Source organism: Porites lutea, chromosome 6 (genome assembly GCF_958299795.1).
Source record: "Porites lutea chromosome 6, jaPorLute2.1, whole genome shotgun sequence".
Lineage (NCBI taxonomy): Eukaryota > Metazoa > Cnidaria > Anthozoa > Scleractinia > Poritidae > Porites > Porites lutea.
This window is the reverse complement of record NC_133206.1, coordinates 3,777,939-3,798,242: the sequence shown is the minus strand read 5'-3', so window position 1 is coordinate 3,798,242 and position 20,304 is coordinate 3,777,939. Positions and strand designations below refer to the sequence as shown.

The following is a 20,304-nucleotide window of genomic DNA, read 5'->3' as shown; positions in this document are numbered from 1 at the left end:
CCTGACTCCATATGCGCGAAATAACATGAGAAAATGCTTTATGTCAATACTGACTATCATAACAGTTTTGTATTAAATTATGACTGTATGGGGAAAAATTAATAAAACGTTTACTTATGCATTCGCCACTTTAGAAAATACCATAATAATCTTTTTCTCCCCCCAAAATTTTGCATAACCATTGTTTTCGGTTTCTCTTGGGACTTAGAATCGTCCCGCAAGAGAAAACAACGTTTGTGCAAAATATTGAGGGGGACAAAAAGATTATTATGGTATTTTCTAAAGTGGCGAATGCATAAGTAAACACACTATTTATATAATTGCTTATCACAAGTTACTAGGTCAGATAACAAGTCTTCTCCGAACTCAGGTGACACTGGAAGGTGATCTGCGTCACTTGGTATATTGTTATATGAATGATAATGGAGGCAGGGTTCGAACACCATTTTTGTCTTTAGCTGGCTGCCCTACTTTTTAAACCTGGTGTTCCTCTGTGACATTTTCCTCGCTGGAAGGCGGCTGTAACGACGGAGGATGAGTTCCTTCAACGTGTTGCTCGTTGGCTTGCTGCGCAGACTGCTTTATATTTCTGTCGTTACTGGGACAACGTTTGCCACGTCTACGTTGCTCTCATTCTTCCACATGTGCAGCACGTTTTCGCTCAGCTTCTTTGATGTATTGCAGATCCTCATTGGTCACTTCAATGGTCTGGGTGACCAGGCTTTCTGGCGTCGGTCCTCTAATTCAGGTGTGGTATATGAAGCAAAATATAGTACTTATTAGTACTTACAGTGATGTACGTGACATAAATTAAAAATGTAAAATGTTTTTTGAAACCGGGAACTAAATTGAATATTTCGCTCAATTAACGCCCTGATTTGTTCTGGAAAAGGCTGCTATTTACCCGTCGACATCCATTTTCGAGACGGAAAAATGGATATTAAGAACTGTGGCTACAATATAGCGCCGCAAGGGGCGGATCTCCGCTGAGAACGATGTGGTTGCGTCCCCAAGGTTTCTTGTGCATCACTTTTGGTATAAACACTAAAACAATATAGAGCGGTTTTCATTTGAGTGTCGAAAAGTAATTGGTTTTGCACTTTCTACACGATGCGATTGGCTTAAAAGATTCGCGCCACCTTTTCATCCAATCAGAAGTAAAACCAAAGCCAATTGTGACGCGCTCGCATGCATTTTCCCGCGCTTTGCGTCAGCCACATGTAATTACTTCGAGTTTTGATTGGTTCAATGTATTGTCTGTGTCCTATGTGATTGGCCAGAGTAATTACTTTGGTTTTGGTTTTACGACACTCAAACGAAAACCACTCTACTACTCCAATTCACTTCTCCATTTTAAGACTAATTGTGATTACTGGACATCCCTTACAAAAACGATTTTTTTCCAGGTGTTCTGGGTGCTTTTAAATTAGTTCCGTAGAAAAAGATTACTGAATCACAGATGAGTGAAAACCCTGTAATACTATACTGCGTCAGCGTAAAAACTACTATTTTTGTCTACTAAGAGACGTCATCAGTTACAGAAGAACTTACCAGCTACCGCGATGATTTTTGGGGGAACACTTTGGTTCAGTTCACTCTTTCCATAATGCCCGCCTGATCGTTCGCTGTGCCGGAAACAATGTTAGTTGTCTTTGCTTCTTTTAAGGTTTTATCCAGGGGAGAGTAAAATCGAGCATACGCGTACATTTTAAGGCTAAATGTCAAGAAACAATTAGGAAAGTCTGTCTTTGCTAAAGACTCGGAAAATTCTTCGTCTTCGTACGAGATTGTGCTTCGTCACATTTTAGGGTCAGGTCAGTAAATCTAGCGAATATAGACTTCCTAAAATTTCTTTCGCACTGGCTCTACCATTCTCTTCTCAAGCTGGTTTAATTTCCCACAGCTCCTAAAAAAATGAGACGAATAAAAGATAGCATGTTAGAAAGTGCTTTCCCTAAAGTCTGGGCTGTCCGTTGCTCTCTCTACATTCAACAAGGCTAAACTGCTGTTCATAACGTACAAGTTACTAAAAAGAAGCGAAAGGCAAAGTTTACCAGTTCCTTTACTCTCTCGTACTGAAGGTAGTTGGGAAAGTCTATGTCAAGCTTTCTTGTTGATAGTCTTTGCTCTTTGGTTTCCAACTCTTTTATTCTGCTAAGAAAATAATTGTATGCTGGGGATGTCACAGCAAGCTCCTCGAGGGTGAAGTTTAAACTAAAAACAATAATCAGATAACGAACGTTGTCAGATAGCAAAGGCACTCATTCGGCTAAAAGTGTTTAATTCAAAACCAACTCCAATGTCATGTCCCTGAGACACACAATGTACCTAAATAGCTACCTCTGCATGCTTTTCAGTCGGGGAGGTTTATTAAATGGAATTTAACTCTTTTGCTGCGTGTCCCTGCAGTTAACCTCGTTGTTTTGTTACGTCTGAAGTTTACCTCAAAAGCCTGGTGAAACTAGGGTTAACCAGGCTTTCAATGTTGCTTATCGTTTTCAAAAGCCCGTTAAAACTGGTTGAACTAGGGTTACCAGGCTTACCAGGCATTGAGGCAGACTTTTAGTGCAAGGGTTAGAAACAAACCATTAGAATCATAAGGAAATGATTTTCCTTTCAGTCAAACTTACCGTCTTTCAATGGTCAACAAAAGGGTTATCTGTTTGTTAGCTTCCATGAGACGCAGAAATGTTCCAATGAAGGCATCCGTCAACGAATCATCATATATCACTATGAAACCAAAACAATTCTCAGAATCCATCAGCTTAAGATAGAAAATAAAAGAAACTGGATCTGCTTCATAGGTGGAACTTTCGAAATTTTCAACCGGGATTTTATGATGGATTGATGGTCTGCTTGTTTAGAGACCTCTTTTCTCATGTATCTAAACGAACTTATTGACTTATTCAGGCTACTCCAGCCAGCTTCTTCGCATATGCGAAAGGCAAACTCACCATCAGCGGCCACTACTACAGTCACGTTTTTTAAAACCTCTTGATCTTCCTTCGTCCAACAGAAATCACCTTCACCTAAATAAAAAAGGAAATATTTTGTTTGGCGGTTAACAAAGTAAAACAAGTGACACATTTACCATGCCAAGCGGAACTAAATGCCAGCATACCTACCTGTAGGTAACCCTGATGCCAACCAGTCAAACTTGCGAACTGCAACAACGTCATAACCTATATAATAACAAAATATAATAATTGCGTACTTAGACCAGTATTAAATTCAGTGTCGAAAACAATTTTGTGATTTGTTTAGTTCTGCATTTTTACACATTGTGATTGGCTGAGACAACTCACGTCACTTTCTTTAACAATCGGACTACATGCACGTGATATTTTTTCACTGAAATCTCCGAAGTCCAGGGAAAATCTTACCGAAAGTTACTGCTGATGAGCATTTTTATACCGGCTTTAAGTGCTAAAACTTTCTTGTCTTGTTCACAACTGTCGGACCGAACTTCAGCCCTACATGTCTTTGCTTGGAGATTTAATTGATTTTCTACCGTATAATGTCGATTAACTGGTAATGATTTCGGTTTGGTTTTTACCAAGCATTGTAGACAATTTCCCAGTTGCCTCTAGACTCTGTTTCAAAACGACGCTCTGCCTCAGTGCGTGAATAAAGGACGGTAAATTTAGAGATCCGGACACTGAACTGATTACTTTATAGTCGTGGTTTTGCTTTTCATTCTTGGTTACTTTCGAAGTCTTTGAAAGAATGTGGATTTTTTTTCGCAAGAAAATAAAACTCATTGTAAAATGAAAGGTTTTGCACTTGTCCAAATTTTGAAAGTGGGGGTGTTGAGAAGTCGGAAAGGGTCAAGTAAACCAAGTTGCAAGAACCGCCAAAAATATTGCTACATTTTCAGATTAGAATAACGTCTATTCCTCAGGGTCCAACTTAAATAAAGAAATTGAATTATTTAATGCACTGCTCTTACAATTTTAAAATGAATCTTCTGTTTATAGCCAACAATTTAAAGAAACTGAGAAATCAGTTAAAGCCCCTTAAACAGTAGTATATAGGGGAGGAAAATGTGGAGAGTTTTTCAAAAAGTTTTTCAATCTCTTGAAAAACTTTCCACAGTTTCCTCCCATGATATATACCACATACCGTACTTGAAGAGATGTGAATTTGCAGTTATGTTGTTCTGGCAACATCGAAGAATATTCTCCCTTAAATCTGATAATATAATACAAAGGCAAGGTAACATTCAAATCATATCATGCAAATAACCTAGTGACCTAAAATAAAAAGCAGTGGTTCTTAACAGTTCAGAAGACTGGAAAAACTACCAGTTGACTTTATATACATAATTATTCATGTAACGCCCCTTTTAAATTCATTTACCTACTGGTTTACAAAGCAGCAAAGATCAAAAATGTGTTTGTGCATTATGTTATGACAGGTAGGAAAGAAATACCTAAACCATATTTTGTTTGGAACCATAAAAAGTAGGCATATGAAATAAACCAACATGAAGGATTTATTAGTTATTTCAATCATCTCACAAGTTCCTCATGCCATATAATTCTGCCAAACAAGCCCTTTACTTGAAACTGTGGTAAATAGACATTGCGCTATGACGACAACAGGTGTGGACATTTAAGACTGCATGCATACTCGGTTGTGACACTGGTTATTTCCAAAGCTAGAACTCGCATGGTAGGTACTAAAACTCGCTAGCAGTTTTTAGCATACCTGTGCAAAACACTTTTTTGGCCACTCTTCCCAATACAATACTGCATAAACCAAGACCTGCCCCAAGCTCCAATGCAATGCACTTATTAAATCTGCAGAATCAGGAAGAAGTAATTTTTTTGATGGCTTTTTTTGTAAGAACTGTAAAACAACAACTGTTACAACAACAAAAATCTGGTACCGTGAGGCTTGCTTGAAGAGAAAAAATGACATAGTAACAGGATTGTACCTTTCTTCATTGTAAACTAAAAAGTCAGAAAGTAAGAGAGCTCCCCTCCAAACCTGGTTGCAGAAAAAGAGTAAGACAAAAGAGTGTGAATATAATGTGTAGTTACAAAAGTTTGAACAACTATTGAAGTGTAAGGGCTATCTCAGTTAAGGTGGAGGTGGCATTTACAGTGTGCTGATACAGATTCTAAACTATAATGTAGGAAAGAGCAAAGAAAACTCTGTGGTATGCATTATTCTCTTTAATCTTTCCCATCATAGGCTTTACAATAAATCAGCAACAATTTCTTTTCCAATGGCGGCCTTTACCGAACAAGAGCAGTTTGCTCTTCCATCAAGTATCTTATGTTTGGATTTTGAAAGCAGATGAAAATGTGAAATTGAAAAAAAAAAAAACATACAGAAACCCCCAGCCAGGGGCTTATATTGGGAAATGCCCTGATACAGAAACCTTAACCATACCTAACCATATTGGAACTATAGTATATGAGGCAAATCCAGATGTGAGTTTTCACCCATATAATTTCTGTGAACCACAGCTGTATTATAAACTACCATTGCTTGTTGTTAGTTGAAGGTTATTGTAAGTATTCATTTATAAATGGTTGGTATGGTTCTCCATCTTTAATGAAGTTTTTTGCTGTTGTGGTTGAAGTCAATGCCCTAATGATTATTATCATTACCATATTGAAAAATTTCTAACAGGAATTTCTCTCCAATCTGTAAACAGCCATTTTTAGAAATCTAATTTCTCTCTGATAATAAGTCCCTTCAAAAAGCACTTGATCAAAACCTATAAGCTGCAGACATGTAAAAAAAAAAAACAAAACAAAAAATGGAAACCACTGGTCCTGAAATATCAGACTTGACTTTTTTGCTTGCTGAACGACTGGCCACTAACACTGCCTCTAAAACCTACAAACCACAAATTCAAACCTACAAGAATCATAAGGCTAAAACCAGACCCTTTTCAAGCAAAATTGAGTCATAGAAAAGCCATTTCTCTCTCTTCTTCCTGTGTTACTGTCTTTTTTTTTTCAATTTAAAAGGGACTAGATAATCAATAATCACCTGCAGTCCCACATCTTTCATTGGCGTGGACAGACTATGCTCTAGTACATGTAAGCAAAACAAGAGCAAAATAAAAGCAAGAAAGAATGATTAAAGCAACGATTTGTCATTATCTATAGAATAAAAATTTTATGTACTTTAGCCTGCGAACTCAGACATATTGCCGGTCGTCGCATTCGCAAGCTTCATGTACTCGAGACAAACATTATTCTTAAAATAACTGAGATAACTTGTAAAATCTTACATAAAAGTATGCTAAACCTGTATGCTCCCCCCAACTCTTTTAAGCCCACCCCTCCCCCCTATTATTCTTCACTAGTGACTGATAGCCTGTATTAATTAATCACTCACGACTGCAAAAGGTGTGTTGACTGATCCAGAATGGTTATTCATCAACTAGATGTGCGGACTTTTTTTTGATACCTGGTTGCAAGACCTCCAACTTCTTGTACTTGAGCTTTTCCACTTTGTATTCTAGTTCTTCATGGAGAACTTATACCATTGTCTTTGCTAAATTAAATAAGCCCCCCTCTCAAACAAGTCCCCAGTGTCTGCCAAGCTGCCACCCAACATGTTTGAAAAAAATAAGCCCCCCACGGGGCTTAATAGAGGATTTACAGTAAAATAAAACCAGGGAGGGACTCAGAAACATTAAACAAAATAAAACTGATCTGCAGGGATGTAACCAATAAGCGGCTGCTGGTTGATTTCACTGGCTGAAAGAGAGCTTAATACTGGGTCAAATTGCACTGGGCAAAGACAAGGGGTACTTTTGACATTAAAGATGTGGAGTAAAACAGCTAGCTTAGTGTACGGTAAAAGTCTGCTTAGCTATTCCCTAGCTACATCCCTGGAACTAACTGTACCTATCGTAATGACATCAGAATCTCCCAGCTTAGCATGTTTTCTTGGAGGTGACAAATCTCCATCTTCATCTTTGTGAATCTTTTCCATGTCTTTGGATACAAAATGGTTTTTAGTTTTCGAGTACTCTTTAATTTTGAACCTTGTAAATGCTGTCCAAGTAAAGGGAAAAAAAAGTCAGCTGATTAATAAACTAATTCTTCCGAGTTCTAATTTTTACATTTTAAGATGATCTGGAACCATTCAAAACAATTTCTGGTGAACTGGTGTTGCAGGGTGAAGCCTGAATTTTTTAGGGCTTTATCAAAAATAAAACATAAGAGTGGTAATAAACATTGTGAACATTTGCATTTTTATCAATTATGTTTATCACTGAAGTTTGTGTTTTATTTTTGATTAAGGCATGATGGCCCAAGAACTAAAGCCTTTAGGCTTTCTTTGTGTGACTACTTAAGGGATGGACCAATAAAAAACAACAAGAAACAAAAACAAAAACAGCACATATTCAAGAAAAATTTCCCTGCATTTCATAGATGATCACAAAAAAGGTGCCTAGTAAGGGGAAAAATTCCTGCATCTCCTAAAATCTCCAGTCCCCCCCCCCACCCCCACAACCCGTCCCCATCATTATACTAAAGTGGTTCATTCCTAAGTTGTACACATGGTTATTTTGCAATTAGCAAATAACAGTGCCAAGGTTGGAAAACCTCAGGGGATGGGTCCAGTACACCAAATACTGTATCCCCAGGTTTATTTGCTTGGGAAGTTACTGTATTGTCTCTAAATAAAACAATGAATATTGCTGTGATATAGATATAGAAATTATTATAATTTATTAATAATTAAAATGAAAATAATTAGATTATTATATTAGCTTACATGGTAGAAATATTAACTCTTTTTGCGAATTATTATCGATCAAAAACAGATTGCTTCGTATCAGATCGACTTTACATACCAACATTGTTCTTGGACGTTTGAAAAAAGGGTGTATAGAGATGGACATCAGATAAAAACGTTTCTTCTGCAACAGCAGGGACAACAGCCATCTTTGATTTGAATGAGCCCGCGAAACTTCGGGTGCCGTTTTCAGAATATACATACATGAGGTACGATATGCATTGTTGTTCATATGATCAAAGATGGCGGCTGAGCGAAATAATCAAAACAGCTGATTGCAATAGAAGCTTAAGATGAACATCTCTCAGCAGATTTTAGCTTTAGACGCTCGATACAACGCTTACAGAGTTCAAAATAATCCTCAGTATCGTAAGTAACGAATTTTGAAACCACCTTTTATTTATTTAGCCAGCCTTAGGACGAACCCTTCAAACCAAAATTTTAATCCCCATCTGTTGTTTGTATACATATCTCCAAAAGAAGTAGTTGGGAGAAACTGTAAAACTGTAAATTCAGTTTATCTTGTGTGATCATATTCTTGATTCTCATGACCATTCTGTTTTGCATGGAGAAATTTGAGACTGATCACTGGCATGGTTATAAATTAAAATACGGTACTTAATGGGACATTCCATTGTTTATCCGCACCCCCCGCCCCCTGCCACCTCTGTCTTGTCGGACGGACTATTATAACCTACTTATTCCGTTCATATTTTTCACCTTGAAAGACTATTGCACTCTGATGTTTTTCCATCGATTGATGTAGGAACTTTGTATATTAGAAGGAGGAATCAACTGCTAAGAGAAAATGCGAAAAAAGAGGTATTATTATTTTATTGTTTTTATTCATTTATTGTCTATTTTTACTCCACGTCGATTATTTTCTCATCCCTGATGATGCTGTCAATCTGCAAAAGCTTGGATCTCAATTTTAATTTTTTCAACAGCACTTTAAGGCTTCATTAGAACGATATTTTTATTTATTTATTTAATTCAAGATTTTTAGTAAGGCCTATAGCTAACTCTGGTCATTTGAAACTATTTTAGAAAGCAGATCATTCTTGTCGTCGTCAGTATCTTTATTTACGAAGACAGCTGCTTTCAAAGCGATATGGACCATCTGAGTCATCATTATCACGGTAAGAAATGTTATTAAATTTAAAACCCACGATGTGTTGGATTTTTACTTTGGGTATCTTTTCGGAATGCATGGGTCCAGCATAGCAGCAAATAAGAACACTGGTGATTGTAATATGTGCTTTAGTTAGCTAAAAAAGAAAGTAGCACACAATATTATTATTGCTTCATACCATTGTTAGATAGTTGGTACTGTTGACCTCCCCCTTTAGATGAAAAGATAAAGTGCTGTCTAGCTACCAACTCAATAAGCTGTAAAATTCAGTACAGATATCACTGAGTCATAGCCTGGGAAAACAGCTGACATTTCATGATGCTATCACTTGTTTCCTGCAAAATGATGTTGGAGAAACGATTAAGGACATTCTATTCTGATGAATGCATCACTACCCGGATCTGGGTAATGCTTTTGATTAGTTGAAGCAAATTTTCAGCCAATCAGAAGTGACAGATAGCCAAAACACACGTGATCAGATTATGAGTGATAGAAGGTCCAAACACAAGCGATCAGCCCCTTCATTCTTAGTGGAAGTAAAGTCCAAATGAATGCTGGCTACATATATGTGACAGATGCATAATAACAACCTGGAGATTAGGATTGCTGGCTCCTCTTGTCACCTGCAATCATATTTTCTTTGAATTCATTTTCAGAAGTCGAAGTGCAAGCACTTATAGTAAATTGAGCTCTTTTGAGGTAAGCATGCATAAATGCAAACATGAATTAACAAACATAAATTATTAGCTAGTCTTATAGGCGTGGTAAAACAAAGTAATTTTTTTTTGAAAACGATTGTCTCATGGACTCAGCTATAAGAGTTGACCTGTAAATGTTTTTTTAAAAAAGATTCTGGTAATTTTCTCAGTCAGTATCTTTGGCAGGGATGTGTTGTAACTTTTTTTTGCAAGTACTTGTAGTTTTAGCTGTATAACAGAGAAGGTTATAGCCGGAGGAAACCTTGTGATATACTTAAAGGTATTAATCTCTTTTTACAGACCAGCTTTGACTCTCTTCACATTGATTCACCTGAAGGAGGACATACCCCAAACAAGCCCACTCATAGGCGTTACCACAGTGGCGGCTCCTTCAAATTCCTGCCTCCACCGGATCGGCCAGAGTCCCCTCCAAGAGGTGTAGTACCCACACGCAAAGCTGAGGCCAGCAGGTGATTACATAACACTTGAGTGCAATTTAGAAGTACTGCCAGGGTAAATCATTGCCTTGAAACATTTACAGACAGATTAAAATAATGATAACAAACAAAACAAAGATGGATTGAAACTAAAAGGTGGCAAAGACGTGTGCAAATGCAATATAACAGGCAAATCCTGACAGGGACATGGCATCCTCGCCAAAATTTGAAATTCATATTAGGGACATACATTTATGATCCCTTATCCCAAGAAAAGGCAGGGATCAAAGTTAACTTTTTAGTGCACTTGCAAAGTTTTACTAGTACGATTTTTTTCACTAGCAAACTAGTGAGACCACTAGCAAATTCTTTCCCTTTGTTTAAGTGACACAAACGTTTGCTAGTGGACATTTTCTTCACTCACAGATTATCAAAATCCCTTGCATTTTGCGAGTTTGCAAGCATTAATTTCGAGCCCTGAATGGGGCCTCAAGACAGTTACATTAAGACTGTAGCTCAGACTCTAAAGCTGTTATTTCAAGTGCGTTCTTCTTCAGAACATTTCAATATCACCAGAGGAGGGCAACTGATTGGAAACAGCACAGAAAATTAATATTATGTATTAAAATTACACACCGTTGAGAATCACCAGATATATTTGAATTGATGCAGTGTAAGAAAATTTGTTTAACTGTGGAAACGAGTACAATGAAACCTCCCAAAATTATACTGAGATATTTGTTGGTCACATTCAAGAGGAGGTTGCTTGTGAGAGTTGCTCCAAACATAGTTCTTTTACTGAGAACTTTAAGTTGGTCATCACTTTTTAGAGGTCTTTGCTTAACAGAGATTTTTGCTCATCAGGGTTTGACTATGTTAAAACTAAGTAGAAAAGCAGACCCTTATTAAATACATGTAAATGACTTCTCTTATTTGGTTACTTTTCACAAGGCGAATGGCAGGAAACACAAGTTTGGGTGAGAACTATGCATTTGCTGGCATGTATCACATCTTTGATCAACATGCAAAAAGTGGTAAGGATCAGTTCAAATATTTAACTTTTTAAATGTGAAGCGACATTTATTTTAATAATCTAAACAACATTGTCAGTGTAGCCTGGAGATGTTATTTTTGTACACTAAGGCATTGAAAATTCTTTAAAATTAATTTAAATAACTTTCAATCATGTTCTGCACAGGAGAGTGTTCTAGAGAAAACTGCCTTCAAAAAGGGGTACTGTAACTAATCCTACATACATTAACTTGTTTATTTCAAATTACGTGGTACACAACATCCACTCATCAGGGCGGTAGGCAGAGATTAGGGTTCTCGATGAGGAAATGTAAAAAACTTTCAAAATACCTTCGACATACCTACTTTTTTGTCTCATACTAGATGAAGCACCATAATGTCCTGTTCACTGCAGACTTGCCTATGATGTCTTGCAACAAAGTTCATTTTATATTCGTGTACAGTCTATGGCTTATTCTTGGTTGTTTTCTGCTTGCAGTGACAGCTATTAAATTTGCACATGACGATAAATACCTGTTAGCATGTAGCTCCACTGATGGCACTCTGTCAGTCTGTGCGCTTGTACCTTCACCTCCGTCCGTGTCTTGTACACTGAGAGGGCACACAGCTGCTATCATGGGTAACACTGTACCTCTGATTGTACCTTATAGTATTGCTTTTTCTTGATGCAACTTCACTTAGTAGAGTACAAATAACGCTTAAAACGAGTACAAATATCTCACAGTATGTATTCCAGAAGACCGGTTTGACCAGTTTTCTACAAACATCACACATGGCTGAAAATGCATTGTTTTCCCAAGAAAATAAAGAGTAGGAGACAAACTGTAAGCTTAAAAAACCGTGTTTGTGGAGAAAAATCGACTGAGCAACAACGAAATTTCGGCATATTAAAAATAGTCAGAACATACAAACATTATCAGGGTGTAAAGAAAGTCATTTTTGCAGCTTGCCATTCGGGCATGTGAAGCAAACATCTTCTAGCCCAAACATCATTTCAGCTAGCCCCAAAAACGTTTTGATGAGCAGATTAATTTCACAGTTCTTCTGTAATTGGAATTCCTCAAAAAACTTCACTTGCCCGTCGGGCAAGTTAATAACAGAATTTACTAGCCCGATAGCAAAATCCACTAGCCCCGGGCTATCGGACACTACTTTCTTTGCACGCTGAATTTATAATCTCAAAATACAACGGAGAAGATGAAACAGACCTGAACTTGTGTAATATAGAGATGGCGATGGCGATAATCCTTGAAACAAACAACGTCAATGAAATAATTTCCCTGCCGAGGGTCTGAACAGTCTTCAGTGACTTCTACTTCTTCCTAAAATGTGAGGAAACTCGACATGGCAGACTATAGACGTACTCTTGAGACTTTTGGTTGGTTTTAATCCCGGTTTCAAGTCGGTTGTTTTCGAGTAGCTCTGTTGTAACTGGCTCCTACCTACAAGTGTGGGAAACGACAGCAATTAATTCATAAGTCGTTATTGTTTTTACTTTTGCTCCAGTTGCTTTTAAGTTGCTGTAAACGTGTTACATTTTTGTTTGAAAATCAGTAAATCCTTGGAAGAAAGAACAATAACTTTTTTCTGTTGTTTTCTTTCTCATAATATAGACTTTGACTGGTCGATAACAAATGACTTCATATTATCAGCATCACTGGACTGTACCGCAAGAGTTTGGGACCCCTCTTCGGGCCAGTGCTTGCGTGTTGTAAACGACAGTCATTCCTGTGGTGTGACAGCTTGTAGATTTCAGCCTGTTAACAATAATATGCTGCTTGTATCCTTTTGCTAAAAAATTTGGGGCAAATGGAGATAAAAATGAAGATGGACAAAACTTTGATTTGTGGCGTTTGACTGTACCTCATTAGAAAGTTTCTACGTGTGAAATTAACTAGGATAACCCAGTGTTGCAGGATACGAATGCAACCTCTACGCAAAGATAAACATATTACGCTCCGAGTAGTGTTCTTTTCTTTCATGGTTAAGAGGGTGAGAATGAGTGTGCATTAAACTTTTGTCTCTTGAGGAGAGCTAGTAACTGGAAATACCTATGATTGAGGAAAATCAGGTACCATTAACAGTTTTAAGATAACCACTGGCGTGCATGTACACTCTACATATATATCAGGTTGATGATAATGAGAAAACTTTCTTAACGTTGTAAATAGACTGGAAACCAAAAGGGTCATCTGAATGTTTTTAACATGTCAACTGGTAAAGGTTTTAAGGTGGGTAATACTCTTTTTCTTGTAATCACCATGTATTAACCTGTCACACCAGGGTTAAAAATGGTCTCTGCCACGATTTGTTCTATTTCAGTTAATCTATCGTTTTTAGCGTGTATTGCAAAATTTGATTTCAGTTAGTTATTACCAACGAGCACTGAGCCTCGTGAAGACGCATATCTGCGAGGCGGCAGCCTAATAAAGCCGCGCGCGAAAGTTCCAAGACAGAATGAATCTCGAAGCGATGTAACATAAGGTAGTGTAAGGTAACTTTTATGCCGTAATGCAGAATAGAGGATGTATTGTTTGCGAGGGAACACGTGTTACAGAGCAGAGAATCCACGAGCCGTGTGCATGTTTGTGAGTCCCTTGCTCATCCCGTCTTCAACCAATCGTCGGGTGGATTCATTTGTAACACGTATAGCTGTCGCATTTGCCCTCTGGAATGTTTTATTGATTTTAGGGTTAAAAACAATAAAAAATTCCAAATTACGGTAATTTATGAACTTTCTAAACAAATTGAACAGCGCACCCGTATAGGTAAAATCTTTGCTCGTTGGCACTTGGCGATAGCTCTTACTAGTCTATACTTGTCCTAACTGACTGGATCTTTCACTGGTTGCATCGGTCGAAGGGCCAGACAATAGACCTTTTTAATAACGCTTTTTGGCCAGACGTCAGTTTTGATTTTCAGTAATCTTGTTCATGAAATGTTTTCCTGTTTGCCTTCAATCTAATAATGTGGGTAAGCCCTACATGGAACTGCAAGTAGAGTTTGACCTTCGGCCCTTTTCGGGTTGAAAACGTTTCAACCTTTGTAAGGAAATCAAAGACTGTCTTGGATTCCGGATTCCAGGTACTGAATGGATCCCGGTTCTTTGTCAGTGGAAATTGGATTCGGATTCCATTCGTTGGTGGGATTCCGGATTCCTTGAGCTGTATTCCGTATTCCAACGACCAAAATCCGGATTCCACAAGCAAAATTTTACCGCAACGGTATCCGGATTCGGTTACATGCAGCGAAACGTTACCAACTTGGAAGTAGTAACTTACTGTGGACTTCGACCTAAAATAGGCCACTTCCGAGTTCCAAAATCCCTCACTTTCAAAATGAGGCTAGGTGCACAACCTTTCTTGTGAAAATGAGTTTTATTTGCGTGAGAATGAAAAATGATTTCCATATCAAAGGCTGAGCACCTATCCTCGTTTTGAAACAGAGGCCCGGGGGAACTCGGAAATGGCCTATTGCAGTTCAGGATTGAGTTCATCCTATCTGATGTTATTTTCCATTTCTATGTAGGGTGGCAGTGCAAAAGTATCTGCGGGGGTAAAGTCGATGGATTTTGACTCTTCAGGCGGTCTTGTCTGGGTTGGCGACGAGAAGGTACACTTTATGTTACACAGTGTATTTACAGTCGACTCTCTCTTAACGGACACCTATAAGACGGACACCTCTGTAAAACGGACACTAAGAGTTGGTCCCTGCTTTCTTTGCTCCCTCTATTTGACTTTCTATAAGACGGACATCTCTCTAAGACGGACAGCTAATGCCGGTCCCAAAGGTGTCCGTCTTAGAGAGAGTCTACTGTACTCTAATTCAAAGTCATTTCAGGGTTCCTTTCATCCATTTTGTACTGAGGTGGCGTCTGGATTATCGATCTTTTCGCTGTGTTGCTTTGATATAATGTCACAAGTTCCAACTTATTCAGTTTTGGTAGCCTTCTTTGATTGATGTTTAACAACTTTCGTCACCTGTGTAAGTGGATTTCGGTGAACGCACGGATTCGATTGATGACCTTTGTAAGCAATTCAAAGGGGACAGACGGCATATTTTTGTTGCTCGAAGTATCAATAAGTCGTAACTGTTCACCAGTTGGATGCCTAAAATGTGTGCAATTCCACAAATGGTTTCGGCGCCATTAAATCAATACCAATGGTAAAACATTTTTGGAGCCTCCCAGAAGGTGAGCACAGTTACTGACAAGGCATATGAGTAGGAAAACAGTATAAAGAAAATATTGAAAATCACAACAAGAGTCCCAAAGAGATCCCAAAGACATGCGGAACATTCTTTACACCAGGTTGCTTAAGGTACTGTTAACTTTCGCGATTTTGCAGGTGCTACTTTGTCCTTAGATACCATTTTAATAACATTTTATTTCAAGTGTTGCTATACCTACTTTTCACTTTTAAAAATGTGTCTTTATTTTAGGGTTCCATTCATTCATTCTGTTTTGACGTAGCTTCTGGAAGGCTTCACAAAGCAAAACGGTAAGTATTCCTCATCACAACAGTTTAATTACCAGTGCCGGCGAAAACCTTTGTCTTGGTGAGGTTCAAAAACTGATTTTACCGACAGTTAGTTTGAAACTAACCTGTTAATTTGCCAGCTTTTCTTAAAACCTAAATGTAGCTGTTGCTTTTGTTGCCGTAACTTCCAACATTACTTAGAGAGTTTCAGGGTCACGTTAAGGTAATCGGCATCTATCTACATACTCGAGCGGTGGTCCTTAGAAAACTTCGAAGGGTCTCTGCTCGCAGGGTACTATCTACATCGCATGTTATCTCCATTTGTACCACGTGACCAAGTAAATTACTTCTCCAAACAATTACTCGTTTCACGCTGGTTTTATCCACAATAATTTCTAGCTCATTTTCTCAACGTTGCGTTAAGTTTACCGTTTGACGTACTTGAAGCGTAACTTTAAATCTCTAATTTTCTAGGTCAGCACCATGCACAAGTATGAGCCATGTTAGATTATTTGCAGCTGTTTGAGCGTTATGTACTTTATATATACATTTCTCAGGATGACTATAGCGGAAGGCAGTCCAGTGACGTCAATCTCTTATCGCAGCTGGATGAATCGTGAGGCCCGTGATCCAGTACTTCTGGTTAATGTTGCCATTAATCTCCTCTGTCTCTATGGGTTAGTAAAAGATATCCTAGCTTCCTGGGTGTTAGATAACAATTATTCACCGAAGTGGAGGTGGCTAGTCCTGGATATTTACCGAACTGCGAAGCAGTGAGGTAAATATCCACGACTAGCCACCGACACTGAGGTGAATAATTGTTTTAGTATATACTAAAACAGTGAGATAATTGAGCACAAAAATGACGATTTTTAACTGATCAAATACTGTTGCCAACGATTACAATTTTGGCGCGTAATGACCGGGCGGCCGCGGCCGTCGCTTTTTCTTGCCGACAACTAAAACTTTTGAAGGCATTTGTTTAGCTCTTACGGGGAAATTTCTTTAAAAGGAGTTGTGAATTCTTTTTGTATTTAAAATCATTCTATAAAAAAAGATTATTAAATTTAGTTTTAAGCTTATTTATGAACAACTCAACTAAATAAAGTAGGCAAGACTTCAGCTTAATTTGCATTTGTAAACAAAAAACTTTTTCACCGGTTTTATCGATAAATTCGTGTCAAAAAGACAAAGCTTTACCTGTTAAAATTTCCAACCGAAACTTTGTCACCTTCTTCCTGTATTTCGGAAACAGCTGGCTTGATTAGTTGTGAAATTTCTTTGTTTGTTTACGGCAGCAAACCGGGAAGGCATTTTGCTTGCAACTTACGCGAGTTTGCCGTCGCTCGCTCCGAGGAACTGGAGGTGAATCAGTGAATAGTGCAGGATATTCACTGATTGAGTAGCCAATCAGAGCGCGCGAAAAACACTATCCACTGTTTTAGTATATACTAAATAAATTTAGCCTGCGTAGCTTGCGGTTTCGTTCGAGAGGGGACAATGAGCTCCACATTTCTCTTCGCGTCTTCTCCGCTCGCTTGCGCTTCCGTTCCCCCTCCACAACAAAACCGACAGCTAGGCAGGCGAGAAGAATGTCTTTGTGATTGCGTAGTAATGCGGGAGTGATAGATATTTAAACCCTTGGGGTTTATATTTTATAGAGTTTGCCTACTCAGATATCGCTTAGGGTTGTTTGCTGAGAAAATCAAACGTCGTCGTATTGTGTTGAGGACAACATTCAATTTCAGCATATTTCACGCAACGTAAATAACTTAAGCTCCTAAATGGTTCTGGCAACTATTTGCCTGTTTTGGTAAGTCTTGATCACATTAAAGGAAATCCGGGTTCCGGAATCCGGGAAATTATTGCTTGTGGAACCCGGAAGCTGGGAAATTTTTCTTTGTGGAATCCAGAATCCTGGGCCGCTTGGAATCCACAATACCACTCAAGGAATCTGGAATCCCAAAAACGATTACCATCCGGAATCCAATTTCCATTGACGAAGACCGGAATCCAGTTCCTGGAATCCGGAATCTACGGCGTGGAATCCAGAATCCAAGACTGTCTTGGATTCCCTTACATTGGACGAAAGTCTCTTTCAAGGGTAAAGAAAAAACCTCAGCCACTTCCAGGTTGGTCTCTTATCCAAGTTCCCCTGAAAAAGACCGGAATTCAGTTCCTGGAATCCAGAATCCAAGATTGTCTTGAATTCCCTTACATTGGACGAAAGTCTCTTTCAAGGGTCAAATAGATCCTGAGCCACTTCCAGTTTGGTCTCTTTAAAGTCACAGCCCCCTTTGTGGGATTTACATGTGAACCCTAAATAATTTGGGTTTGACAACTGAACCTCCATAAATGCAAATTTTGTGAGTTGTAATGAATGATGTTGCTGTCTGTTTTCATTGGTAAATCAAGGTCAATAAGGCGATATTCACACGAATTCGCACGTTTAAAGCCGACGGAACTACTCCGCTCTTTAGACCGTTAGCTAACATGCCTGTTTACGATTATTCTCGTTTAAGCGAAAGCCGTAAATGAACTCGTGTGAACAGAGCCCTAGTAACAGAAAATAAAATCATTCGACGTTAGACATTTTTCCTGGAATGCTTATCTTCCGACTTAGGTTTTGTTTATTGATTCAAGTACTTAAACAGTACTCCAGAAAGAAATTTCGAAAGTCTTTCAAGTATTTGTCACTAAATGCACAAAAATATATAATTTGTGCTAAGTTTTGCCGTTTTTTCTTTTGCCGTTTCAGCGTTGTTGACGATATGGGTGGTTTAAAACTGAAAAAGTCTTTCTCTATTGAACACAAGTCTCGTCAAGTAAGAAGCTCATTCTGTCCCTTGATGTCGTTCAGGCAGGGTGCATGTGTCGGTAAGTACTTTGCTATGCTGTGCTGTGCTGTGCTGTGCTACGCTACGCCGCGCCACGGCACGCCGCCACACCATCACACCACCACCACCACCACTTAGCTAGTGAGACAGTCAGTTAGTCCGTCAATCAGTCACCTTTTGTGGTTTTAGTAGTTTTTTAATCGTAGTTTTTTGACATTTTTTCCACTGGAAACAAGCCGTATTCTTGTGTCTTATCAGTGAGTGCCAGTGAGGACATGGCGGTGTATTTCTTTGATGTTGAGCGCGCGGAGAAGCCGTGTGTCAACAAACTTCTTGGCCACTCGGCACCGGTCCTAGACGTTTGTTGGAATTATGACGAGAGTTTGCTGGCGTCCTGTGATACAGAGGTACGAAGAGTTCAATCTTTGTAAATCAAACTGTGAGACTAAAAAAAAAAACTTAACCACAGGTTGAGCTTCGAAAGCCGAGGGAGAGGCGCGAATGACCTTGGCGTGAAAACTGAGGGCGAAGTCAGTCACTCAGCGTTCAGCGCGAGCGACTGAAAGCGTATCCTTAGTACAAAAACGTTTTTCCCATAACCACGAAGGACTTAAAGAATTTCAAAGGCAAACAAGCGCATTTGTGTTACGTTTCAATGGTCAATTGATTTATCGTTTGGTGACCGTAGGCTCGTTTCCAGGCCCTTGTCATTTAAACCAGTTGCTTTACCCGGTAGAAAGCGTTTTCAACCTTTTGACTCTTTTTCGAATGAAATGTTATGCACATAGCCTCAGTTTTAAAAGTCAGAGGGTTTGGAATTTTGAAATATCCTATTGTCGGTTTGCGCGTGACGTCATGGCGGCCATGCTGGTGGTCTCTCCGCTGGTAACTCAGTAAACTCCATTTTCATGTTAATTTTTTTTTATTGTATTGACCTTCAATATGGCCACCTGGTCACGTGGTTCCAAACCAAGAATTTGTCCTGTTTCGATCACATGAAAGGCTACGACGGCCCTTGCTTATTTATCTGAACTGCTTGTGCTCACTTTGCTTTCCTTTTTCCTTTTTTTTTTTTTTTTTTTTTTTTTTTTTTTTTTAAGGGAACAGTCATCGTATGGAAGCGAGAGCATCGGAAGAAGCACGTCACCTGATGCGCTAATGAGAATAGTAATTTGAATAAAAATGAGTGTGGCGTTTTTAAATAGCACAATAATTTGTATTCTTTCTACGAGAGGCGGGGTGCGTAGGTGCGAAACTAACAAGTGTACAGTTACTAGAATCTTCTAGTCTCTAGCGCTATAGACTGACCATAGCGGACTGACGTTAAGAGTAATTACTGTAAAAACTGAAATACGATATCAATAAAGAACTATCAAGGCAAGATTTTGTTCTGTTTACAGGCCCTTCTTTTGAATTAAATACTGTTGAGCTTCTTCGTACTGCCGAGTCACAAACTGTAATTTAATAAGAAGACTGTTTCTCTATCGATACCTTGTAACATTTATCAAGGTCTCTTCCCGTCGTGGAGGCCTCTTTGTTTGTATCAGTTTCTCTTTCTTGATGTGGTTTTTTAGTCGTTTCTGCAGAACTTCCTTCACTCCCCTTGAGTCCAAACCCCTTTCAGCAAGGCAAAGTTTGACTTCCTCTTTCTTCATCTTGTTAATTTGTCCATTCGTAAATGAAATTTCTCTATAAACTGGGTGATCATAAGTTTGCTGTGAAATTTGTTTCGTTCTTTCACTTTGTTTTGGAACTCGCGGCCCCTCCGCTATTTTGGTTTGTATCACTAGGAGGCTAACTAGAGGCGAAACGAAAGATGGACAGGGCCTAAACCTGTTGGGTTTTTTATTTTCTAGTTTCTGTCGTTGTCATCGTCGTGGTTGTTCGAGCTCGCGTGTAGCGTTATCACGCAAAACA

General features: G+C 38.7%; 2 protein-coding genes across 2 annotated transcripts; one reads left to right on the top strand and one right to left on the bottom strand.

The window, feature by feature from the left end:
• Nucleotides 1-80: 80 nt before the first annotated feature.
• LOC140941403 (methyltransferase-like protein 22) lies at nt 81-7,020 on the bottom strand. The gene is made up of 11 exons (XM_073390397.1): nt 6,876-7,020; nt 6,010-6,050; nt 4,930-4,992; nt 4,711-4,792; nt 4,123-4,191; nt 3,126-3,182; nt 2,955-3,029; nt 2,631-2,730; nt 2,055-2,214; nt 1,552-1,906; nt 81-739 (listed from the first exon to the last, which is right to left on the bottom strand). The coding sequence occupies exons 1-10, from the start codon at nt 6,961-6,963 to the stop codon at nt 1,880-1,882; spliced, it is 762 nt and encodes a 253-aa protein (XP_073246498.1). The 5' UTR covers nt 6,964-7,020; the 3' UTR covers nt 81-739; nt 1,552-1,879.
• Nucleotides 7,021-8,008: 988 nt separating this feature from the next.
• On the top strand, nt 8,009-19,763 carry LOC140941395 (WD repeat-containing protein 13-like). Its single transcript, XM_073390389.1, has 15 exons — nt 8,009-8,142; nt 8,540-8,595; nt 8,821-8,912; nt 9,562-9,604; nt 9,904-10,073; nt 10,992-11,074; nt 11,551-11,691; nt 12,686-12,852; nt 13,244-13,303; nt 14,601-14,684; nt 15,513-15,571; nt 16,108-16,227; nt 18,309-18,427; nt 18,646-18,794; nt 19,488-19,763. Exons 1-15 carry the CDS (start codon nt 8,067-8,069, stop codon nt 19,536-19,538), a joined length of 1,470 nt encoding a protein of 489 aa, XP_073246490.1. The 5' UTR covers nt 8,009-8,066; the 3' UTR covers nt 19,539-19,763.
• The last annotated feature ends 541 nt before the right edge of the window (nt 19,764-20,304 follow it).